Source organism: Dendrobates tinctorius, unplaced genomic scaffold, assembly GCF_039654945.1.
Source record: "Dendrobates tinctorius isolate UK_male_01 unplaced genomic scaffold, ASM3965494v1 ptg000038l, whole genome shotgun sequence".
Classification (NCBI taxonomy): Eukaryota; Metazoa; Chordata; class Amphibia; order Anura; family Dendrobatidae; genus Dendrobates; species Dendrobates tinctorius.
The window spans coordinates 916384-942904 of record NW_027361706.1 but is presented as its reverse complement, the minus strand read 5'-3'; the positions used below and the strand labels follow the sequence as shown (position 1 = coordinate 942904).

The 26521-nt window shown below is 48.4% G+C and overlaps 1 protein-coding gene across 1 annotated transcript; it reads right to left on the bottom strand.

Moving 5' to 3' along the window:
• Nucleotides 1-236: 236 nt before the first annotated feature.
• LOC141088161 (NADP-dependent alcohol dehydrogenase-like) lies at nucleotides 237-26012 on the bottom strand. Its single transcript, XM_073574086.1, has 5 exons — nucleotides 25992-26012; nucleotides 22079-22164; nucleotides 14991-15120; nucleotides 2187-2261; nucleotides 237-884 (listed from the first exon to the last, which is right to left on the bottom strand). The coding sequence occupies exons 1-5, from the start codon at nucleotides 26010-26012 to the stop codon at nucleotides 237-239; spliced, it is 960 nt and encodes a 319-aa protein (XP_073430187.1).
• Nucleotides 26013-26521: the final 509 nt, after the last annotated feature.

The window sequence follows — 26521 nt, the reverse complement described above, 5'->3', positions numbered from 1 at the left end:
GCGACTCCCCCCACCGCCGCCACATTGAACTATACCGGTGTCTGCATTAGTATAGAAGTTGAACCAAAGCAAATGCCGAAATTCTTAAGTGGATTCTATCACTGTGAACAAAAAAATCATACACCAATCAGATAGGAGAATGTATGCATATAAGATATGATTAATCAGAAGCTGTAAAGTGCATTTCTACAAGGACAGCTCCATGGTCTACTTCCATATTTTCACTTGCAGTACGATTAGAATATCACAATACTCCGAGCTCCTGCCCCACTGCTAAGCAGTTCAAATGCTTCATTGATTTTTTCCAGGGCTAGCTTCTTGCTTACTAAATGTTCCAGATTGTTCCTTTTGTTCATATAATCTGTAACCAGTTTTGGGATATCAGAACCCTTGTAGCCTCCAAATATAGATCCTTTCAAGGTACGCCCTGTGACAAGCAAACCTGGATGCAAACAAAGTGTGTCCTTGGGAGATGCCACACCCAACACAACAGCAACACCATTTCCACAGTAAGTACACTGGAGAGCAGTCAGCATGGTTTCAGTGCGTCCTGCACATTCAATGGCAAAATCCACTCCTCCGTTAGTTAGCTCCGTAATGACCTCATGGATGGGTTTATCATAATCCTTTGGGTTTAGGCACTCAGTGGCTCCCAGTTGTAGGGCTTTTGGATACTTATCCTTATGTGAACCTACGCCAATGATTCGTGTAGCGCTTGCATCCTTGCATCCTACAATTGCTGAACAACCAACTCCTCCCAAGCCAAAAACAGCACAACTAGAGCGCTTGGTCACCTTAGCAGTGTTGACAGCTGCACCATATCCAGTAGCAAATCCACAGCCTATAAGACAAACTTCAACAAGGGCACGGGCATCTGGGTCGCCCTCCAAGGGCTGTGGGGTACTCGGTACCGGGCCAGTGTAAGTGGGATAAGTCACAGCAGCTGTGACCCGGTCCGTGGCCCTGGGCGCCCAAATCAATGGTGGTTTGTAATATAGTTTATGTGATAGTTTGTGACGCCACCTGTGGTGTTTGGCAAGCAAGATGGTAAGCCAACGCTTCGTGCAGATCCTCTGGGGCTGATGGTGTGTTGCAGCATAGATGGTGTAGCTCCCCACAGGTGAAGCTGTAACCCCAGGACAGTGAATAGGCGTAGGCGGTGTGAGGAATGTTGGTAGCCAGATGTAGCGGTGCTGACGGTGTTGGCGCACAAATGAATGGAAGACACCAGGGCTTGCAGTTCCAAAGCTTTACTCACAGTTCATGGTACACACTGGTGCCTGACTCCGGGGTAGAGACTCAATCAACCTCCCGGGCTAGTCAGGATTATCCTCTCCAACACTCCGCCAACATGTACCTTTCCTAAACGACTCCTCTATTGCGCCTTTTAGTGTGAAGAGCTCGAGCACCGTGGTACTCTGAAGTTCCTCCTGTCAGATGTTCCTAACAACTCTACTCGTATGGCAGACAGCTGTAGCCTCTCTTGGGGACTCCCTTCTCCGGAGTCCTGGCTCTCTATTCAGTTGCTGTTGTGCCCCAAGTCTTAGATGGGAGTAGTGCATTTACAGCCAACTACTCCACCAGTGTCTGCTGCAGAATCATAAGTGTCCATACAACCTCGGGGACCGGTCCCTGGCCTTGCGCTGAGAACCTATAGGCAGGGTTCCTCTTCCAACCCACAACTCCTCTCTGTTCTCCTACTCCTTCGTTCCGCACTGTTTCTTCTCTCTCTTATGGAAGCTTAGGTTGCAGTTCTACGTCTTTCTCCTTCTGTTCCTTTTCCGTGCCAGATGGCTCAGGTCACTGAGGCAGCTGCAGCACTCCTTCCTCCATCCCTTCTTCCAGGGATCCCCACTCCTCCCGAGTGGCTCCCTTCCTTCCTTTCTGACCCTCTGTCAGACTGAACCTCCAGACTGATCTGTAATTCTAAACCTTCCCAACCTTTTATATATCTCAACTCCACCCACCTCCCAGCACATCTCGTGTTACGAAGCAAGGACCCACGAAAGGTGCGCTGCTACCCTCTAAGCATGGAGCCGCAATGTGGTCCTGCTGAACTATCCTGTGTGTGGGGTGCAGGTGTTGGAGTGTGGAAAGGAGTTCCCTACTTACCTAGGTGGTGGGGCACTACACCTTAGGAGAAGGTGCAGTACCTCTGTGGCGACTGAGCCTCAGGGGCGCCACACATCCACTTTGGCAACGCAAATGTCAGACACCACTGTGTATTCAGTAAATGTACTTGTGCATGCGTAATGATTAGTGTTGAGCTATACCACCCGATATTGAAAAATATCGTATCGGAATGGATCGGCCGATCTAAAAAAAAGTATCGGGTATCGCAGATTCCGATCCTGGAAGTCCCATTCAAGTCAATGGAACAGAAATATCGGAATTAAAAAAAACCCTTTCTTTCCCTGTAGGTTAATTCTACATGAAGAAAAACAACTAATAATAATGTAGAATGTATTGTGGGAGGTGTAGGAGACATTAAAGCCATAGAGGTTTAGCCCAATCAAATGGAATAGCAGGATTTTTTTTTTTTTTTAAAGACGTTCGTAGTTACAAAGATATTGACTATGTTAAAGTCTTTAATTTTTTGTCAGATATGTATGTTTCACTACTTCCATGCTCTTTACCTTCTTTTTTACTTCTCCCACACTTTCTCCTTCATGATCCTCAGCAGCAGCATCTTTTTCATCAACTTCTTCTTCTTTTTCTTCTTTTTTTTCTTCTTTTTCTTTTTTTTTTTTACATTCTTCATATTCTTCTTATTCAACTATTATTCTTCTTCATATTCTACTTCTTCATCTTCTTCCTATTCTTCTTCATCATATTCTTATTTGTGTCAGGCATTCCTGTAGTTGTTATCTATAAAAGTTTGAAGATTACACCTTCCGTTCAGCCTGTCACAAAAGATTTACAACAGGATTTGTCCGCGTTCAGTTTGTCCTGCAGCAGCAGGCCTTTTCCAGGGGCACCACGAGGAGGAACGGACACACCCCTGTTGTGAGTTCATTTTCCCCTTCACCGTCGCTGTCTGATGAACTCCCTCTTCTGGTGAAGGAAGGTAGTGAGGCTGATTACCAAACACCTGATCTGGTAGATGATGACTGGGTAACAGGAAATTCTGACTGGATATAAGGCAGCCGACGCCCTTCTGAGTCGCTGGTGATTTCTCTGCTGGATTCTTGGAGACCAGTCTGATTCCTGCTTCCCAAAGATAAATTTTTGCTCTGCTATTGAACTTATTAGTTTTGTTTTGTTTACCTTGTTTTTTGGAGTTCAGCCATCCCCGGTCGGGGGTGTGCTGAGTTCCATTTTTGTCTCTTGGCTCTGTCTTCAGAATTTACCTGAGTGCTGATATAGCGACTTCAGGGCCTGTTTTTCCTATCAGACGGTTGGGACATTTTTTGGTAGGGTTTTTTACGGATTGCAGACAGCAGCTTTTCTATCCTGTCCTTTTTAGTTAGCTTGGGCCCCATCGTTTGCTCAACCTATCTTTCTATCTGTGTTAGTGTTTTCATCTTGCTTCACCGTCATTATTTGTTGGGGCTGCCTATTGCTTTGGGGTCTGCTCTGGGGCAGTTTAGATTTCCCCTTTCTTTCTTTAGGCCTATTTAGTTCTCTGGCTGTGATCGAGGGGTCTAGGGCATCGTAGGAACCCCCCACGGCTACTGTTAGTTGTTGTGGATAGGATCAGGGGTCTGCAATCTGATAGCTACCAACCTCTCCGGTTTTTCTGGACTTAGCTTGTTTTTTGTTTTTTCCTCCTTCGGTGACTCATTCATAACAGAATTACCAGCCATACCGCAGATCCTAGGGTACTCAATAGCAGGAAAGAATTGTAAAAAAAAAAGAAAGTTTGTCAGAATGTTTTTTTTTTTTTTTGTGTATATTTCTTCCTCTATGTCTCTGAGGCCGTAGGGGGAATTTTTTTTTTTCTTTCTCAATGGAGATGAAGCAATTGTCTGATCGTGTGGAGCAGCTCACTGCTGAAGTGCGGAGAATTTCCGCCTATCTTGCTCATTCACATGCTGCTGAACCAAAGAACCCTACTCCTGATGTGTTTTTGGGGATCGGTCTAAATTTTTGAATTTTAAGAATAATTGTAAATTATTTTTTGCCTTGAAGCCTAACTCGTCGGGGAGCTCCGCGCAGCAGGTTAAAATTGTCATCTCTTTGCTGCGCGGCGATCCCCAGGATTTCTTTGAAACCTGATGATCCTATTCTTACTAATGTGGACGCATTTTTTCAAGCCTTGGGGTTGTTGTATGATGAACCTAATGCTATTGATCAGGCTGAAAAGGCCCTGTTGGCATTGAGCCAGGGTCGGGATTCTGCAGAGTTGTACTGTCAAAAATTCCAAAAGTGGGCGGTCCTTACTACCTGGAATGATGGTGCCTTGGCAGCTCTCTTTCGGAAGCATTTGTCAGAAACCGTAAAAGATACTATGGTGGTCTCTTGGCTCTGTCTTCAGAATTTACCTGAATGCTGATATAGCGACTTCAGGGCCTGTTTTTCCTATCAGACGGTTGGGACATTTTTTGGTAGTGTTTTTGGTAGGGATTTTTACGGATTGCAGACAGCAGCTTTTCTATCCTGTCCTTTTTAGTTAGCTTGGGCCCCATCGTTTGCTCAACCTATCTTTCTATCTGTGTTAGTGTTTTCATCTTGGTTCACCGTCATTATTTGTTGGGGGCTGCCTATTGCTTTGGGGTCTGCTCTGGGGCAGTTTAGATTTCACCTTTCTTTCTTTAGGCCTATTTTGTTCTCCGGCTGTGATCGAGGGGTCTAGGGCATCGTAGGAACCCCCCACGGCTACTGTTAGTTGTTGTGGATAGGATCAGGGGTCTGCAATCCAATAGCTACCAACCTCTCCAGTTTTTCTGGACTTAGCTTGTATTTTTGTTTTTTCCTCCTTCGGTGACTCTTTCATAACACACCCCCATACACTGCTTAGTCTTCTTCTGCTTATAAATTTGATAATATCCCTTGCTCAGATTTTTAGTCTTATGCTTAATGTTCTTCTGCTTTTGTTTTTTATGCTTCTTGGTCTTCTGTCTCTTGTTGTTCTGCATCTTGGTGGTTGTCTTCCTGTTCTTTGTCCTCTTGGTCATCTTCTTCAGGGTCATCTTTTAGGTATTCTTCTGTGTGGTCTTCAGGGTATTTGTCTTCAGGGTCATTTTCATGGAGATCCAGAGTGAGAATCAAAAACCATTTCCACAAGCTTGAACTTGGAAAAGTAGCAGAAGTTACAAGAAGGCTGAGGAACTGTCGAGAACCAGCTGACGGTACTGGAACCCGGAGTGGCAGCAGAATGAACAAGAGCCAATGGCGCAACCGTGGACCAGCTGACTGTGCTGGAACACAGTTACTATGCAGGAGGTACCTGTGCTCCAAAGCACTACCAAGGACCAGCAGACGTTGCTGGAACTCGGATACCAAGAAGGAGGCACCTAGGCCAAAGGCACTGCCGAAAACCAGCTGACGGTGCTGGAACCCGGATGGGTAGCAGAAGCTACAATACTCAATGGAACTACCGAGAACCAGCTGACGGTGCTGGAACCCGGAGGGGCAGCAGAAGGAACAAGAGCCAATGGGACAACCGTGGAACAGCTGACGGTGCTGGAACACCGTTACTAAGCAGGAGGTACCTGTGCTCCAAAGCACTACCAAGGACCAGCAGACGTTGCTGGAACTCGGATACCGACAAGGAGGCACTTAGGCCAAAGGCTCTGCCGGGAACCAGCTGACGTTGCTGGAACCCGGATGGGTAGCAGAAGGTACCCATGATTAACAAAGTTTTGCATCCGCGAGCAGGCCGCAGTTACCGAAACCCACAGTCCTACAAGGGGTGCTTAGTCTTCTTCTGCTAATAAATTTGATAATATCCTTTGCTCAGATTTTTAGTCATGCTTAATGTTCTTCTGCTTTTGTTTTTTATGCTTCTTGGTCTTCTGTCTCTTGTTGTTCTGCATCTTGGTGGTTGTCTTCCAGTTCTTTGTCCTCTTGGTCATCTTCTTCAGGGTCATCTTTTAGGTATTCTTCTGTGTGGTCTTCAGGGAATTCGTCTTCAGGGTCATTTTCATGGAGATCCAGAGTGAGAATCAAAAACCATTTCCACAAGCTTGAACTTGGAAAAGTAGCAGAAGTTACAAGAAGGCTGAGGAACTGTCGAGAACCAGCTGACGGTACTGGAACCCGGAGTGGCAGCAGAATGAACAAGAGCCAATGGCACAACCGTGGACCAGCTGACTGTGCTGGAACACAGTTACTAAGCAGGAGGTACCTATGCTCCAAAGCACTACCAAGGACCAGCAGACGTTGCTGGAACTCAGATACCAAGAAGGAGGCACCTAGGCCAAAGGCACTGCCGAAAACCAGCTGACGGTGCTGGAACCAGGATGGGTAGCAGAAGGAACAAGAGCCAATGGGACAACCGTGGAACAGCTGACGGTGCTGGAACACCGTTACTAAGCAGGAGGTACCTGTGCTCCAAAGCACTACCAAGGACCAGCAGACGTTGCTGGAACTCGGATACCGACAAGGAGGCACCTAGGCCAAAGGCTCTGCCGGGAACCAGCTGACGTTGCTGGAACCCGGATGGGTAGCAGAAGGTACCCATGATTAACAAAGTTTTGCATCCGCGAGCAGGCCGCAGTTACCGAAACCCACAGTCCTACAGGGGGTGCTTGTCCTATTGGCACTATGGAACCAGCCTTTTTTACCAGAACCCGCAGCCCAAATAGGAAGCACCGAAACTGCAGGCACCATAGACTCGGCTAACCCTACCGCAACACGACAGGACAACGTATCGGTGGCAAAGTGACGTTGACACTACCCGGAAACAGCAGGCGTGCTGTAACAAGGCTGGGCAGGAGGGAGTACCCGTGCCAAAGACACTGCCGAGAACCAGCTGACAGTGCTGGAACCCGGATGGGTAGCAGAAGCTACAATACTCAATGGAACTACCGAGAACCAGCTGACGGTGCTGGAACCAGGAGGGGCAGCAGAAGGAACAAGAGCCAATGGCCCAACCGTGGACCAGCTGACGGTGCTGGAACACGGTTTCTAAGCAGGAGTTACATGTGCTAAAAAGCACTACCAAGAACCAGCAGACGTTGCTGGAACTCGGATACCGACAAGGAGGCAACAATGCCAAAGGCTCTGCCGGGAACCAGCAGACGGTGCTGAAACCCGGATTGGTAGCAGAAGGTACCCATGATCAACAAAGTTGCAAGGCCGCGAGCAGGACGCAGTTTCCGAAACCCACAGTCCAACAGGGGGTGCTTGTCCTATTGGCACTACAGAACCAGCCTTTATTACCAGAACCCGCAGCCCACATAGAAAGCACCAAAACTGCAGGCATCATGGACTTGACAAACCCGACCGCAACACGACAGGACAACGTATCGGTTGCAAAGTTACGTTGACACTACCCGGAAACAGCAGGCATGCTGGAACCAGGCTGGGAAGGAGGGAGTACCCGTGCCAAAGACACTGCCGAGAACCAGCTGACGGTGCTGGAACCCGGATGGGTAGCAGAAGCTACAAGAGTCAATGGAACTACCGAGAACCAGCTGACGGTGCTGGAACCCAGAGGGGCAGCAGAAGGAAGAAGAGCCAATGGCACAACCGTGGACCAGCTGACGGTGCTGGAACACGGTTTCTAAGCTGGAGTTACCTGTGCTGAAAAGCACTACCAAGAACCAGCAGACGTTGCTGGAACTCGGATACCGACAAGGAGGCAACAATGCCAAAGGCTCTGCCGGGAACCAGCAGACGGTGCTGGAACCAGGATGGGTAGCAGAAGGTACCCATGATCAACAAAGTTGCAAGGCCGCGAGCAGGACGCAGTTTCCGAAACCCACAGTCCAACAGGGGGTGCTTGTCCTATTGGCACTACAGAACCAGCCTTTATTACCAGAACCCGCAGCCCACATAGAAAGCACCAAAACTGCAGGCACCATAGACTCGGCAAACCCGACCGCAGTTTTATATTGGTTGTACACAACTACTGATTTTTACTGGGCTCCACTTGGGCCTCTGGTTCTACTGTCTCTAGTATTTCCCCTGGCCTACAACCCCGCCAGTCGCCGCTCTGAAGTGGCGTGTTCACAATCCACACTTGTTCCTGTGTGACTGGGGCTCAGTCACGTCAGTTGATCCACTGATGTGTGTCCGGCAAGGTCTCCTGCTCTGTCCACGTTCCGACTACTAGTAATGGGAATGGGGACAGAGCGGCAGACATTGCCGGACACACATCAGTGAATCAACTGACGTGCCTGAGCCACAGTAGCACAGGAACAAGTGTGGATTGTGCACACGCCACTTCAGAGCAGTGACTGGCGGGGTTGGAGGCCAGGGGAAATACTAGAGACAGTAGAGCCAGAGGCCTAAGTGGAGCACGGTGGAAAATCAGTAGTAGTGTGATTTTGGAGGCAGCAGGAGACTTTGCCATCCACATAGCAGGGGAACAGCAGGCGTTACTGAACCCCACAGACACAGGAGCGAGTGTTTGAATCTGTGCGGACAGCACTTCCAAGCTACAACTGGCTGTGTTGTAGCCCAGGATCAATGCTCCGAGCAGGCTGAGGCCTACTTGGAGCGAGGAGAAAATGCGTTGCAGTGTGAGTTTGGAGGCAGCAGGAGACATTGCCATTCACACAGCAGGGGAACAGCTGGCATTACTGAACCCCACTAACACAGGAGCTAGTGTGTTTTGCTCTGTGAAGACGGCACTTCTGAACACCAACTGGCGTTGTATGAGCACAGGATGAGGCATGGAGCAGGCTGAGGTCTGATGTTGTTGGCATGTGGATGGAGCAGGAGACTTTGCCGTCTACACAGCAGGGGAACAGCTGGCATTACTGAACCCCACTAACACAGGAGCTAGTGTGTTTTGCTCTGTGAAAACGGCACTTCTGAACACCAACTGGCGTTGTTGGAGCACAGGATGAGGCATGGAGCAGGCTGAGGTCTGATGTTGTTGGCATGTGGATGGAGCAGGAGACTTTGCCGTCTACACAGCAGGGGAACAGCTGGCATTACTGAATCCCACTAACACAGGAGCTAGTGTGTTTTGTTCTGTGAAGACGGCACTTCTGAACACCAACTGGCGTTGTTGGAGCCCAGGATGAAGCATGGAGCAGGCTGAGGCCAACTTGCAGCACGTTTTATAGAGGTTGTAGACTACTACTGATTGTAACCGTGCTCCACTTAGGCCTCAGGCTCCACTGTCTCTAGTATTTCCCCTGGCCTCCAACCCCACCAGTGACAGCTCTGAAGTGGCGTCAGCACAATCCACACTTGTTCCTGTGTTACTTGGGCTCAGTCCTGTCAGTTGATCCCCTGATGTGTGTCCGGCAAGGTCTCCTGCTCTGTCCTCATTCATACTACTAGTAATGGGAATGTGGACAGACCAGGAGACCTTGCCGGACACACATCAGGGGATCAACTGACGTGACTGAGCCCCAGTAACTCAGGAAGAAGTGTGGATTGTGCAGACGCCACTTCAGAGCAGCAACTGGCGGGGTTGGAGGCCAGGGGAAATACTAGAGACAGTGGAGCCAGAGGCCTAAGTGAAGCACGGTTAAAAATCAGTAGTAGTTTGAATGTGGATGGAGCAGGAGACTTTGCAGTCCACACAGCAGGGGAGCAGCTGGCATTACTGAACCCCAATAACACAGGAGCTAGTGTTTTTCTCTGTGCAGACGACACATCTGAGCGACAACTGGCTGTGTTGAAGCCCAGGGATTATAGTTCAGGTGGTAGAAACATGAACACAACAGGAGACCTGGATACAGTTGCCAACCAATTATTTAGTCGGGAAGAGGACTGGCAAATTCTGGGGAGATCCAGGCCTTGTTCATTTTCAGAAAAGTAAGCCGGTCAACGTTATCGGAAGAAAGTCGCGTGCGACGGTCTGTTAGTACACCACCTGCGGCACTAAAGACGCGTTCCGATAATACACTGGCAGCAGGGCAAGCCAGCACCTCCAATGCATACTGGCTAAGCTCTGGCCATGTATCCAGCTTAGAGACCCAAAACTTGAAGGGGGAAGAGCCATCTGGGAGTACACTCACAGGGCAAGACATGTAGTCTGTCACCATCTGATGGAAACGTTGCCTCCTGCTGACTGGAGCCGTCAGTGATGGTGTAGACAATTGTGGCGGACGCACAAAACTTTGCCACATTTGGGCCATAGTGGTCTTGCCTTGTGCTGAGGCGCTGCCTCTGCTCCCTCTTTGTGCCGAGTTTCCTCCTCTGGCTCGACGCACAGAGGTGCTTTGTAAAGCACTAGCACCACTGCTGTCGGGTTGAATGGAAAACATGATGGACTGCACCAGTGTGTCTTGGTACTCCCGCAGTTTACACTCCCGGTTCAACGTTGGTGTGAGGGTTTGCAAGTTGTCCCGGTAGCGAGGATCTAGGAGGGTGTACACCCAATAATCAGCCGTATAGAGAATGTGGGCGATGCGACGGTCGTTTCTCAGGCACTGCAGCATGAAGTCAACCATGTGCTGAAGACTCCCAACTGCCAAAGAACCGCTGTCCCCTGCTTGAGGCGTGATCTCTGCCTGCTCTGCATCACCCCACCCTCGCTGTACATACTGACTAGAGCTTTGTGTACCTCCCTCCTCTGGAGAGATGTCTTCCTCCTCCATCGACTCCTCCTCATCCGCCTCACAAAGTGTCCCCTGCCTAGGCCTTTGTGAGGAAGCACGTAGCGCAGACTGTCCAGTAGCAGATGGCATTTGGGACTCCTCATCCTCCACCTCTTCCAAAACCTCATCCCTTAGTGCTTGCAGTGTTTTTTGAAGCAGACAGATAAGGGGGACAGTCATGCTGACTAGTGCATCATCTGCACTCGCCATCCGCGTGGAATCATCGAAGGCACGCAAAACGAGGCAGATGTCCTTCATAGAGGCCCAGTCAGTGGTGCTGAAGTGTGACCGGCGCACAGTGCGACTTGTTTGCGCCTGATGCAGCTGGTACTCCATGACTGCTGCCTGCTGCTCACACAACCGCTCCAACATATGTAACGTAGAATTCCACCTGGTGGGTAAGTCACATATGATGCGATGTTCCGGAAGGCGTAATCCGCGCTGCAGAGCAGCAAGGCGCGACCTTGCCGTGCTGGAACGCTGCAAGTGAGCGCACTCTATGCGGACCTTGTGCAGCAGTGCATCAAGATCCGGATAGTCGCTCAGAAAGCTCTGCACGACCAAGTTGAGCACATGTGCCAGACATGGGATGTGAGTGAGGTTGCAAAGGCCAAGAGCTGCCACCAGATTTCGGCCATTGTCACACACTACCAAGCCCGGCTGGAGATTCGCTGGCAGAAACCACACGTCGCTCTCCTGCTTGATGGCATTCCAGAGCTCCTGCGCTGTGTGGCTTCGATTCCCCAAAGAAATTAATTTCAGTACGGCCTGTTGACGTTTGGCCACGGCTGTGCTCATATCGGTCATAACAGGCTCCTGCTGCGCTGTTTCAGAGGAACTTGAGTAGGAGGAGGAGTCAATGTGTACAGACTGGATTCCTGCAATCCGTGGAGTTGGCAGAACACGTACAGCGCCACTCTCCAGATCTGTACCCGGCTCAGCAACATTGACCCAATGTGCAGTGAGGGAAAGGTATCGTGTCCCTGTCCATGGTTACTGGTCCACGCATCGGTGGTCAGGTGGACCTTGCTACTGACGGCGTTTAGTAGCGCATGTTTTATGTTTGCCTCCACATGTTTCTGCAGGGCAGGGACGGCTCGCCTGCTGAAATAAAAGCGGCTGGGCACGGTGTATTGTGAGACCGCCAATGCCATGAAGTCCCGGAAGGTGTCAGTCTCCACCAGCCTGAATGACAGCATTTCAAGTGCCAGTAGTTTGGCAATGCTAGCATTCAGAGCCTGTGCTCGGGGATGGTTTGCCGAGTATGGTCACCTTTCTCCCATGCCTGTGCTACCGATGGCTGTCGAGTGGCCTGGGAGTGTGAGGATGACTTGGAATGTGGTGCTGTGGGTGGAATGTCACAGGGTCTCCGGACAACAGTGCCAGAGGTTCTTCCTTGGCGATCCTGTGAGGAAGCCGAACCAGCTGTGTGTGAGCTGGAGGAAGAGGCCCCAACACGAGCTGAAGAGGTGGTAGGTGGTGCTGTACGTTGGCCTACGTCTTCAGTGTGTCTGTGTAACTCCACCTCGTGCTTGGTCCGCACATGTTTCCACATATTAGTGGTATTGAAGTTGCTGACATTTTTCCCTCTTTTGACTCTCTGATGACACAGCTTGCATTTGACAAAGCAAATGTCATCTGCAACTGTGTCAAAAAAGGACCACGCACTGCAAGTCTTGGGAGCGCCCGTTTTGCCTTTTGAAAGTGGAATGCTCCTAACGTGTGCCGAAGTGGAGGCTACAGGCAACCAAGTCTGCCCCTCTCCCTCTCCCTCCGGTTTTGGCCGTTCGGGGAATCTCTTCCTCAGAGTTGCTCCCACCACCTTCCTGTTCCTCACGCCATGATGGGTCAAGGACCTCATCATCTACACTCCCCTCTTCAAACACCTGCTTCTCCTGGGTTGTCTCGCCAGCACCGTACGCAACAGAAAGTGGCAACTGTGTCTCGTCATCATCTGATGCGTACTGAGGTGTGCTGACCATAGGCACTGGCCCACCCGCCTCTTCAGATTCAGAGGGACAAAGAAGTTGCGCATCACTGCATACTCCCTCTTCTTCACAATCTGGAATGCTGCTTGGCTGGCCCCCTCTTTCCAAACCAACAGATTCCAAGAACAGAAGTAGAGACTGTGATGGCTCCTGTCCAGTGCTCTCTGACTGCCTGGGCACTTTGGCAGGTGGTGAAGAGACAGATGGTTGCTCTTCGGTGCTCTGGCCCTGAGAGGATGTGGAAGTAATTGAAGTCGATGCGTTAGCTGGCATCCATCCCACAACGGCTTCAATTTGTTCCTCCCGCAGCAGTGGGGTACGGTGAGGTCCTACAAAGCTGCGCATAAAGGACTGTTGCCTGCTAAAACTGGGGGATGCTGACTCACTGGTGCCAACAGCAGGCACAGACTCCCCACGTCCTCTCCCTGCAGAATCCCCACGTCCTCTCCCTGCAGAATCCCCACGTCCTCTCCCTGCAGAATCCCCACGTCCTCTCCCTGCAGAATCCCCACGTCCTCTCCCTGCTGAAACTCCACGCCCACGTGCCTTACTCCCTGCCTTCTTCATCTTGCTAGACTGAGAAAGATAGGCAGAAAAGTACAAAGGGGGGCCTTAGTGTGCTTATTCCTGAACAGCTGGTTACAGGTATAAGAAACACTAATTTTATGAAGTGTGTGTATCGACTACACTTTAATGGGAGCTAATGTGGCCTACACAACTTTCAAATGTAGTGTTTGGTGAACTTTGCTGGGTTTTTTTGGGGGAAAAAAAACTAAAATGATGTGATCAAAGATTTGAAAGTGAGAGTATCACCAACTTTCTGGAGCTATTACAATGCAGGCAGGTAACCTACAATGCAAAAGATGAGGCTCCAAAAAATTTGGGTAATACTAATCTGGCTGCAGCTGAAGGGCACAAGCCAGAAAAAAGGCTCCTCTACTCTTATATAGTGTTTGCAACCAACCAATGTAGATGGATATGGATGGACGCACACTAATAGGAGAAGAAAAAATGAGCTGCAATTAAAGAAAAATATGTGCGAGGCAGTGACGCACGCTGAGCAGCCTACAACCAGACGTAGCTGCAGGACACACTACTCAGCGTGAGCTGCACTCACACACAGTCAGAGACCTATCAGACAGCCGTGAACAATGCAGCTAAGTGGGCACTAGCACTGACAGGCTGCAGAAAGGCTCCTCTGTGTACTCCTAGAGTGTTTGCAACCACCATATATGGATACGGATGGATGCACACTAATAGGAGAAAAAATGAGCTGCAATAAAATAAAAATGTGTGAGGCAGTGACACGCTGAGCAGCCTACAACCAGACGTAGCTGCAGGACACACTACTCAGCGTGACCTGCACTCACACACAGTCAGAGACCTCTCAGACAGCCGTGAATAGTGCAGCTAAGTGGGCACTAGAACTGAAAGGCTGCAGAAAGGCTCCGCTGTGTACTCCTAGAGTGTTTGCAACCACCATATATGGATACGGATGGATGCACACTAATAGGAGAAAAAATGAGCTGCAATAAAAGAAAAATGTGTGAGGCAGTGACACGCTGAGCGGCCTACAACCAGACGTAGCTGCAGGACACACTACTCAGCGTGAGCTGCACTCACACACAGTCAGAGACCTCTCAGACAGCCGTGAACAGTGCAGCTAAGTGGGCACTAGCCCTGAAAGGCTGCAGAAAGGCTCCGCTGTCTACTACTAGTGTTTGCAACCAACGTATATTGATACGGATGGAGGCACACTAGATAGAATTTTTTAAAAATAAGCAGCTCAAAAAGGAAAATATGTATGAGGCAGCAGTGAGGCACGCTGGGCGGCCTACAACCAGACGTGGCTGCATGACCCACTCCACAGCGTGAGCTGCACTCACACAGCCCTTGCAGACAGCTGTGAACACTGCTGCTAGGGAAAAGAAAGCTACAGTGGTGGTTTATGTAGCCTGGGTAAAGCACAATATTGTTTTGAGAATCGCTATTTCTAACTGTCCCTCACAGTCTTCAACAGCAGCCTGTCCCTAACTGAATTCACAGCCGAGTGACCAGAAATGGCGGCGGCTTTTATAGTGCATCATGACATCATTTCAGCAGCCAATCACAGCCATGCCAATAGTTTACATGCCTAACAGGATGTGCCCACACTTCTGAGGATTCCCATTGGCTGAATCAAAGCGAGCGGGCTGATAGCATTATGGGAACTTCCCATTCCGTTATCCGATACGAAAAAAGTAACGGAAGTCAGTATCGGAATTCCGATACAGCTAATATCGGCCGATACCCGATACTTGCGGTATCGGAAAGCTCAACACTAGTAATGATAAATCACTTTCCCTTTACAGGTAAATCTGCTTGTACCATCATCCATCAGTCCTGATTGAGCTCCAAATGCAAACTCTAATTTTTTGCAGATGTTACTGTGTGGGCCATCGCAAGCTCTGCACGATTTCTTTTGACTTCATGAGCAAACAAGCAACACCATTTCCACAGTAAGTACACTGGAGAGCAGTCAGCATGGTTTCAGTGCGTCCTGCACATTCAACGGCAAAATCCACTCCTCCATTAGTTAGCTCAGTAATGACCTCATGGATGGGTTTATCGTAAACCTTTGGGTTTAGGCACTCAGTGGCTCCCAGTTGTAAGGCTTTTGGATACTTATCCTTATGTGAACCTACTCCAATGATTCGTGTAGCGCTTGCATCCTTGCATCCTACAATTGATGAAAAACCAACTCCTCCCAAGCCAAAAACAGCACAACTAGAGCGCTTGGTCCCCTTAGCAGTGTTGACAGCTGCACCATATCCAGTAGAAAATCCACAGCCTATAAGACAAACTTCAACAAGGGCACGGGCATCCACTTTGGCAACGTAAATGTCAGACACCACAGTGTATTCAGTGAATGTACTTGTGCATGCGTAATGATAAATCGCTTTGCCTTTACAGGTAAATCTGCTTGCACCATCATCCATCAGTCCTGATTGAGCTCCAAATGCAAACTCTGCAAAAATTTTTTGCAGATGTTACTGTGATGGCCATCGCAAGCTCTGCATGATTTATTCTGACTTCATGAGCCTTTGGAGGAGCTACTTCAATATCTTCAATGCTGAGGGGCTTGCATGGTTCCCAGGCAATAGCGGCCTTGCATTTAATAGCCTTTCCTGCGGTGCTCATGGTGGTTCCGGTTCAAAGCAATGATGGAGGAGAGAGCGTCAGCTGATGCCTCCTCTCCCATCATTCCCCTCTGCCTCTGACACTGCGGGTGTGTGATGACGTCATCGCGCACTCACTGTGTGCCAGGCAGTGCAGCCATTGAGACAGGAGCCCCCTGAGGAAGCGACGAAATATCAAGCGAAACGTGCGTTGGGGAACGTGGTCACAGCACGGGCAGTCATTATGGGTAATTAACCTCTTCATTCTTTACTTAGTCATGTAGCGGTCTTTGCATACGTAATGTATACATAAATATATTTATTGTTGATACTGTGGTAATTGCAGGTACGCAGGATGCAGTGACGAGTCGCGAGACAATTTGGTGCTTTCTATAATAACTTTTATAAGACTAGAGGGAACTTTCCTCAGTCACGGCTTGATCACCAAAAGCGGTAATGGAGCGCCGACACCAGGGCCTAGCGGGGTACTCGGTATCGGGCCCGTTGATCTCAATGGGAGTGTCACGGAAGCTGTGACCCGGTCCGTGGCCCTGGGGCTCCATGGCAAAAAAGGGGGTGAATGAACAATGAAATAAAGTTTATGAATAGTTTGTGATGCCACCTGTGGTGTTCGGCAAGTGAGGTGTTAGACCGACGCTGCATGCAGATCCTCTGGGACTGGTGGTGGGTTGCAGCCAAGATGGTGAAGCTCCCCACAGGTGGAGCCGTAGTCCCAGGGCAGTGTAGATGTAGCAATGGAGGAGAGGCACAGGCGGTGTAGAGGCCGTTGCCCAGATGTAGCTTTGCAGGGTGTAGTGATGCGGGAATAAGTGGAGGACACCAGGGCATGTAGTTCCAAAGCTTTACTCACAGTCTGCAGTTCACACAGATGCCTGCCTCCGTGCTGTGTCCTCCGGGTCCTGGGCTCAGTCAACCTCCAGGCAAGATAGGATGCTCCCTTCGAACACTCCGCCAACATGTACCTTTCTGAATGTCTCCTCTATAGCGCCTTTTACTGAAGTACTCCTAGTACTGAGTTACACTGGAGTGCCTCCTGACAGATGTTCCCAAGAACTCTACTTGTACAGCAGACAGCTGTAGCCTGCTTCGGGGATGCCTTACTCCTGAGTCCCAGCTCACTATCCAAGTTGCTGTTGTGCCCCCAAGTCTTAGATGGGAGTAGCTCACTACTCCACCGGTGTCTGCTGCAGAGCCTTCAGTATCCATACAACCTCGGGGACCGGGTCCCGGCCTTGCGTTTAGAACTTCTAGGCAGGGTTCTCCTCTAACCAACGTCCTCTCTGTTCCATTTTTCTCCTTCATTCTGTACTAATCCCTCTCTCTCATAGAAGGTCAGGTTTCAGTCCAATGTCTTTCTCCTTCTTTCCTTTCCTGTGCCAGCTGGCTCAGATCACTGAGGCAGCTGCAGCACTCCTTCCTCCATCCCTCTTCCAGGAATCCTCACTCCTCTCCGAGTGACTCTCTCTCTCTCTCGCTGACTGACTGACTAACTAACTCTTCCTGCTCTTTATGTAGTCTAAACTCCACCCGCCTCCCAGAACGTTTCGTGTTCCAAGCAGGGAACCACCAAAGGTGCTCTGCTACCCTCTAAGCAAGGAGCCGCAATGTGGCTTTGCTGAACTACCATGTTGTGTGGGATGCGAGTGTTGCAGCGTGGTCAGGAGATCTCACCTTACCTGGATGGTGGGGCACCACACCTCAGGAGGAGGTGCAGTACCTCTGTGGCGACTGAAGCCTCAGGGGTGCCACAGTAACACGGGTTGCCCTCGCAGGGGCTCTAAAACAAGCAAACACAAACGGGTAGAACACGACTACTTCCGGCAATAGCCGGTCACTATAGGGCCGCGGTATGGCTGACTACGGGTCCGTAAATATATAGTCAACTTAGCCGTCCAGGCGTCCCTCGCCATTCGGGATGGTGGTCTTTCGGCGTAGTAGTCGCTGGGCCCAGTTGCTGAGGCGTTGGCGTAGTCTTCGCACGCTCCAGCGCTCTGATGACACTGGAGCCCCACAGGCCCCGGCTGAGTCCTTGGACGGATGGGCCGCAGTTCCCAGACTGGGGCAAGTGGCAGCGATGTAGGGTGGCGAATCACAGACCACCCGCGCAGCTAACGGCTGCGACGGGGAGTCCACGGCCAGCAGAGGCTCGGCCCCTGCTGTGAACCGGTGCGGGACAGTGGTGGCCGGCGGCGGCACTGTACTTGCCGCGAACACTGGTGAGAGCAGGGCGACTGCGGGTGGCGGGGAACAGGTCGCTGCCGCGGGGTGGAGCGAGATGGCAGCGGCCGCGGGCGACCGTGGGTAGGCTGCAGCCGCGGGCTGGAGCGGGGCAGCAAATCTCGGATGATCGCCCTGCCACCGTCCCTCTGGAGTCCTCAGTCGGCATCTTCCCTGGCACTGGTAGGTCGCTCTATCTTGCAGTCGCTCCCACAGTCTCCTGCTGCCTCTGTCACAGTCTGCTCACTCATCGTCCCGGGGATTCCCCGCCTCCTTTATATTGTTCCCTCCTCCAGCCCATCTGTCTGTCACAACAGCCTGTCCTCGAACTCTGTGCCCCGGGGACAGTTTCCCCCGGAACCCAGATGACGGCTCCCTTGGTTCCGGTCCGGACACTCGACGGGGGCCATTCCTCCCACACTACCATGGTGATGTTTATGATTTAGGGGCATTTGTTCAGCATACCATTGCACTGCATGGTTGGCTATATGAGCCTCCTGATACTGAGTGAATCAGCTGCCTGATGTTTACATTAACTCTTTCTATTACTATTGGTTTGACATAGGTTATTTTTTGCTCTGTCCTGCTATTATGTTCTGCTCATAGTCTGTGGCCATCAGTCTTGTGGATCATGTGTATTCATACATACTAATTGACATATGATATATTTTATTGTACATTTTACTATTTATGTAATTGATGAACTTCTGTATTAATAAATACTTATTTTTCGTTGTATATGGTAAACTCATTTTTTTCTCTGTATTTTCTGATATGTATCTGAGTTTATATACATGAAATTTTCTTGACTTTGTGCTGGTACTTTTTATGTTTATGTAGGAGCCAGACGGGAGCAGCGCATGGCACGAGGAGAGGTGAAAATTGTGGAGTTTTTTAATATATCAGTGAGTTCTGGACTGTGGGGCCATTCTCGGGGGGGGGGGGGGATGTGGACTGTGTTATATATTATGTGGGCTGTGTTATATTCTATGTGGGCTGTGTTATATACTATGTGGACTGTGTTATTTACTATGTGGGCTGTGTTATATATTATGTGGCCTGTGTTATATACTATGTGGCTGTGTTATATACTATGTGGATGTGTTATATACCATGTGGCTGTGTTATATTCTATGTGGGCTGTGTTATATTCTATGTGGCTGTGTTATATACTATGTGGCTGTGTTATATACTATTTGGCTGTGTTATATACTATGTGGACTGTGTTATTTACTATGTGGACTGTGTTATATATTATGTGGCCTGTGTTATATACTATGTGGGCTGTGTTATATACTATGTGGCTGTGTTATATACCATGTGGCTGTGTTATATTCTATGTGGCTGTGTTATATACTTTGTGGCTGTGTTATATACTATGTGGCTGTGTTATATACTATTTGGCTGTGTTATATACTATGTGGACTATGTTATTTACTATGTGGACTGTGTTATATATTATGTGGCCTGTGTTATATACTATGTGGGCTGTGTTATATACTATGTGGCTGTGTTATATACCATGTGGCTGTGTTATATTCTATGTGGCTGTGTTATATACTTTGTGGCTGTGTTATATACTATGTGGCTGTGTTATATACTATGTGGCTGTGTTATATACTATGTGGGCTGTGTTATATACTATGTGAGCTGTGTTATATACTATGTGGCTGTGTTATATACTATGTGGGCTGTGTTACATATTATGTGGACTGTGTTATATACTATGTGGGCTGTGTTATATACTATGTGGGCTGTGTTACATACTATGTGGACTGTGTTATATACTATGTGGACTGTGTTATATACTATGTGGGCTGTGTTATATACTATGTGGCCTGTGTTATATACTATGTGGGCTGTGTTACATACTATGTGGACTGTGTTATATACTATGTGGACTGTGTTATATACTATGTGGCCTGTGTTATATACTATGTGGCCTGTGTTATATACTATGTGGCCTGTGTTATATACTATGTGGGCTGTGTTATATACTATGTGGCCTGTGTTATATACTATGTGGGCTGTGTTATATACTATGTGGACTGTGTTATATACTATGTTGGCTGTGTTATATACTATGTGGCCTGTGTTATATACTATGTGGCCTGTGTTATATACTATGTGGCTGTGTTATACACTATACTATGTGGCTGTGTTATATACTATGTGGGCTGTGTTTTATACTATGTGGCTGTGTTGTATACTATGTGGCCTGTGTTATATACTATGTGGCCTGTGTTATATACTATGTGGCTGTGTTATATACCATGTGGCTGTGTTTATATACTATGTGGGCTGTATTATATTCTATGTAGGCTGTATTATATTCTATGTGGGCTGTGTTATATACTATGTGGCTGTGTTATATACTATGTGGATTGTGCTATATACTATGTGGCTGTGTTATATACTATGTGGGCTGTGTTATATACTATGTGGCTGTGTTATATACTATGTGGGCTGTGTTATATATTATGTGGGCTGTGTTATATTCTATGTGGGCTGTGTTATATTCTATGTGGCTGTGTTATATACTAAGTGGGCTGTGTTATATACTATGTGGACTGTGTTATATACTATATGGACTGTGTTATATACTATGTGGCTGTGTTATATACTATGTGGACTGTGTTATATGGGATTTGGATGTTTCGCCCCCCCGCAGTTCGCCCCCAGCAGTTCGCCCCCGCACATTTCGCCCCCAGCATTTTGCCCCCAGGGTGTTTCGACCCCGCACATTTCACCCCCGCACATTTCGCCCCATACCCAAGGAGCTGCAGCTGTGAACAGGTAAGTATGTCAGTTTTTTTGTGTTCTAGGGTGATAATACTCCTTTAAGGCCAGCCAGATGAGACACTGGGTGAGCTGCTGAAAAGGCAGCCACAGGAATCCCCAGCAATTGGGGTCCTGTATATTTTACCCTCAGGTATGTTCAGCCCTAGATGTTTTGTTCCCTGCATGTTGACCCCAAAAGCTGAGGGTGAAACATCAGGGGTCAACATGCTAGGGGCGAAACATCAGATGGCGACCCATCCAGGGACAAAATGCTCTAGGTGAAACATCCGGGGGCGAAACATCCAGGGGCGAAACGCTGGGGGCGAAATGTGCGGTGGCGAAACATCCTGGGGGCCAAATGCTGGGGGCAAAATGTACCTGGGGCGAACTGCTGGAGGCAAATTGCTGGGGGCGAAGCTTCCTATAACCGCTCTTAATAGGGTGCATTTCCTGGAGTTGGACAATGCATTATTCTGCACATTGCTTCCTTCTAGAATTCCTGCCCATGATAAGGAGATTAAAGATTTTCTCTATTTCCTATTTTCAGTAACAAAACAAAGGTTCAGGAAGAAGATGAGCTGATAGAAATAATAAGTGATGACCCAGGTAAGTACAATAATGTGGGTCTATAAAAAAAAAAGCAAATGAACTGCATATTTTTTTTTACTGCTTAAAGGGTAGGAGAACTTATTTTTTGGATAGAGGAAAAAACGATTGTACCGTGATGGAAAAAGCGGACACATTGACCAAAAATGGATGAAAATTTTCTCTTTGCATGCAAAAACAACCCCAAAACATCTGAATGAGGCCTAAAGGTACTGTCACACTTAGCGATGTACCAGCGATCCCGACCAGCGATATGACGCGGTCAGGATCGCTGGTGCATCGCTAAGTGGTCGCTAGTGAGCTGCCACACTGGCAGATCTCACCAGCGACATCGCTGGGGACGGGGGTCGCTACTTACCTGTCACACCAGGGGATCCTGCATCCTCCCGCCCGGCTCCACGCGTCGCTCGTCATCACAACAGGAAGCTGACGACGAGAAGCGGTCCTGAACGTTCTCGCGCGATCAGCGATAACCAGGGGGGGAGCGGGTTGTAGGTAAGTATCACACACAGCGATATCGCTAGCAATATCGCTATAACGTCACAAGTTATAGCGATATTGCTAGCGATATCGCTTAGTGTGACAGTACCTTTACTAATTTTGAGTTGGCCTCCTCCATTACACCCAAAGAAATAATTACATTATCTTCTCCTGTTTTTCACAAACAGAGCGTCCCTTCAATATCAGAAAAGAGGAAATAGTGGACTGGGTAAGGTCAGTGGAAGGCTGAAAGAGACGAAGAAAGAATACAATCAAGATTTATAGACAACATTATTATTATTATTATTATTATTATTATTATTATTATACAATTTTATAGCGCCATTTATCCATGGCGCTTTACATGTGAAAAGGGGCAAATATAGACAAGTACAATAAACATGAGCAGTACAAGACACACATAAGTACAAAAGGAGAGAGGACCCTGCCCGCAAGGGCTCACAGTCTACAGGGTTGGGTGAGGATACACTAGGAGAGGGTAGAGCAGGTTGTGCGGCGGATCAGTAGACTGTGGGTCACTGCAGGTTATAGGTTTGTCGGAAGAGCTGGGTCTTCAGGTTCTTTTTGAAGGTTTCCATGGTAGGCGAGAGTCTGATGTGTAGGCGGAGGGAATTCCAGAGAATCGGGGAAGCACAGGAGAAGTCTTGTATGCGGTTGTGGGAAGAAGAGATAAGAGGGAGAGTAGAGAAGGAGATCTTGAGAGGATCGAAGGTTGCATGCTGGTAGGTACCGGGAGACCATGTCACAGATGTAAGGAGGAGACAGGCTGTGGGTGGCTTTGTATATCATAGTTAGGGTTTTGAACTGGAGCCTCTGCACAATAGGAAGCCAATGAAGGGCTTGGCATAGGGGAGAGGCTGGGGAATAACGGGGAGACAGGTGGATTAGTCGTGCAGTAGAATGTAGGATGGATTGGAGTGGTGCCAGAGTGCTAGAGGGGAGGCCAGAGAGTAGGAGGTTGCAGTAGTCAAGGCCGGAGATGATAAGGGCATGCACTAGTGTTTTTGCGGTGTCATGGTCAAGGAATGCACGGATCCGGGAAATATTTTTGAGATTGCGACAGCAGGAGGTTAGGGTTTGGATAAGTGGCTTGAAAGCGAGGGCAGAGTCGAGGATCACCCCGAGGCACCGAGCATGCGGGACTGGGGAAAGTGAGCAACCATTGACATTGATGGATAAGTCTGGTGGAGGGGTAGAGTGAGATGGGGGAAAGATTATGAATTCTGTTTTGTCCATGTTCAGTTTTAGAAAGCGAGCAGAGAAGAAAGCTGAAATAGCGGACAGACATTGTGGGATTTTGGTCAGTAAGGAGGTGAGGTCAGGTCCAGATAGGTAGATCTGCGTGTCATCGGCATAGAGATGATACTGCAAGCTGTGGAATTCTATGAGCTGTCCCAGGCCAAAGTTGTAGATGGAGAAGAGTAGGGGTCCTAGAACTGAGCCTTGAGGAACACTGACAGAGAATGGGAAAGGTGAGGAGGTGGTGTGGGAGAGGGAGACACAGAATGATCAGTCTGTTAGATATGATGAGATCCAGGATAGGGCCAAGCCTGTGATGCCCAGAGATGAGAGAATCTGGAGCAGGAGGGAATGGTCCACAGTGTCGAAGGCAGAAGACAGGTCCAGGAGAAGAAGGACTGAGTATTGTCGCTTGCTCTTGGCGGTTAGTAGGTCGTTGGTGACTTTAGTTATGGCAGTTTCAGTTGAGTGGTGCAGTCGGAAGCCTGATTGTAAGCGGTCAAAGAGGGAGCAGGAGGAGAGGTGGGAGGACAGTTCAAGATGGACAACATCAACAATATCATCATTACCACCAGTGAGATCATCACTACCATCATCATCATTACCACCAGTGAGCTCATCACTACCATCATCATCATTACCACCAGTGAGATCATCACTACCATCATCATCAATACCACCAGTGAACGGTTTTGTCAGCAGATCGTCAGTATTCTCACAAATAAATCTAAAGAGAATAGAACATCAGAAAGTTTCCTGAATGCAAAAAACTTTCTTAAAAATAAAAGCAGAAAATGTGATAGTTTCACATTTATACCTGTACTTACTGTGACAAATATTGTCTGTGTAATCATATTATAATATTTATTGCCCCCAATTTTTTTTAACTCTCAACTTTTTTTGTTATTTCAGTCTTTGACATATACCCTTCACTTTTCTACTGTTGGGATATGGGTATTTTTTCCTTAAAATTCATGTATTTGGGGCTAAAAATCATTTTTTCAACTAGGTTTTATTAATGAACTTTACACCAAATGAGATGTCCCTTTTCAGAGATTCCTTGACGAGGTGGGTTGGGTTGATCTTTGAGGGATGCGTCCGCCATGCAGGGTCGGTTTTAGACAAAGTGGGGCCCTTGGCAAAAGCTTAAAGTGGGTCTGCAAATGCTCACATATCGCTCCATCACTCAGAAACATTTCTGTTGTATTTACTTGCGCTGAGTTCAGGCCGCTAAACGAGCCCGATCGACAATATTGAAGTCATTCAACGCTTGTTTCCTGGAATTTTTAGGGTATCTGCACACGTTCAGTAATTGGCAGCGATTTGTATGCAGCGCATGTCCGCTACGTCCATAGTGTTGCCAGCTATTGAATGCAGGTGATTCTGAATGTGTCCATTGAACTGTTCGGAATTAAACCTTCAAACACATTGTACGGGTGAGATTTATCTTACGGAGGCTTGTGTCTCTGCAAGATAAATAGACATGCTGCGAACTGGAGAGACACGCCACATGTCCATCTCTGGGTGATCCGCGGGCATCGGTGCACGCACAGTAGGCATGGGATTTCTTGAAATCCCATCCGCTATGCTGTAACATCTGGTACGCAGCATCCAACCCACATCATTTACTGACCGTATGCACCTACCCTTACTCTGGCTGAGGGAGAATGATTGGTGCAGATAGTCCTTGATACTGTATAATGCAGGTCCCATATAGTACATATAGTAAAATGCGCTCCCATGGTCCTTGATAGAGTATACTGCAACCCCCCTCAGAGTATAAAGCAGCCCCTCAGAGTATAATGCGGCCCCCCACAAACACACACACACACACATAGTGCAGCCCTCACACACAGTATAATGCAGAACCCACACCCATAGTATTATGCAGCCCCTTCAGAGAATAATGCAGCTCCCTCAGAGTATAATGCAGCCCTTTCAGATTATAATACAGCCCCCCACACACACAGTATAATGTAGACCCCCAAAGTATAAAGCAGCCCCCTCAGAGTATAATGCAGCCCCACACACACAGTATAATTCATCCCCCCACAAACACACACAAAGTATAGTGCAGCCCCCACACACAGTATAATGCAGCCCCCCACACAGTATAAAGCAGCCCCCACACACAGTTTAATGCAGCCCCCACACATACAAAGTATAGTGCAGTCCCCCAAACACACAGTATAGTGCAGTCCCCCCACACACACAGAATAGTGCAGACACACAAAAAAACAGTATAGTGCATTCTCCCCACACACAGTATAATGCAGACAACACAGTATAGTGCAGTCCCCCACACACAGTATAGTACAGCAGACAAACACACACCAAAGTATAGTGCAGTCCCCCCATACACATTATAGTGCAGCAGACATACACAACACAGTATAGTGCAGCCCCCTACACACAGTATAGTGCAGACAACACAGTATAGTGCAGTCAACCCCACACACAGTATTGTACAGCAGATATACACACTCCAAAGTATAGTGCAGTCCCTCCATGCACACTATAGTGCAGCAGACATACACAACACAGTATAGTGGAGGCCCCCCCACACACAGTATAGTGCAGACAACACACTATAGTGCAGTCCCCCCACACACAGTATAGTACAGCAGACACACACACACACACCAAAGTATAGTGCAGTCCCCCCATACACACTATAGTTCAGCAGACATACACAACACAGTATAGTGCAGTCCCCCCATACACACTATAGTTCAGCAGACATACACAACACAGTATAGTGCAGTCCCCCCATACACAGAATAGTACAGCAGACACACACACACAGTACTTACCTGCTGCTCTCGCTTCTGCATACTGCAGAGCTTCTCAGCTTCAAATCAGCTCCCCTGTTGGTACATGCTGAGTCAGAGGCGAGTGATGGGAGAGGGAGCATCACATGATGCTCTCTCCTTCATTACTGCTTTCAACTGTATCGGCATCTATAATTTGATATGATTATTAACAGGTTGGCTTAAGATTATTTCAAGGTTTTCTATGGGTCTGATCACTTTGATAATGGCTACAGTAACGAGGCGTACGGAGCGGAGTCGCATGTGTACGAGGTGTACGGAGCGGAGCCACGTATGTATGAGGTGGATGGAGCGGAGCCGTGTGTGTACGAGGTGTATTAAGTTTGAAAGGAATGGCGCCCGCCAGCTCAAATTTTTTTTATGTGCGGCACATTTACTCTGCCGAGTTTGAGACCTCTGCTGTAAAGTGTCAGATCACTGATCTGACACTTTGCAGTGCACTGTGTAAGATCAGCGATCTGACATGTACTGCAGGAGGCTTTCTGAACGCCTAATCTCAGCAGGCACTGAGA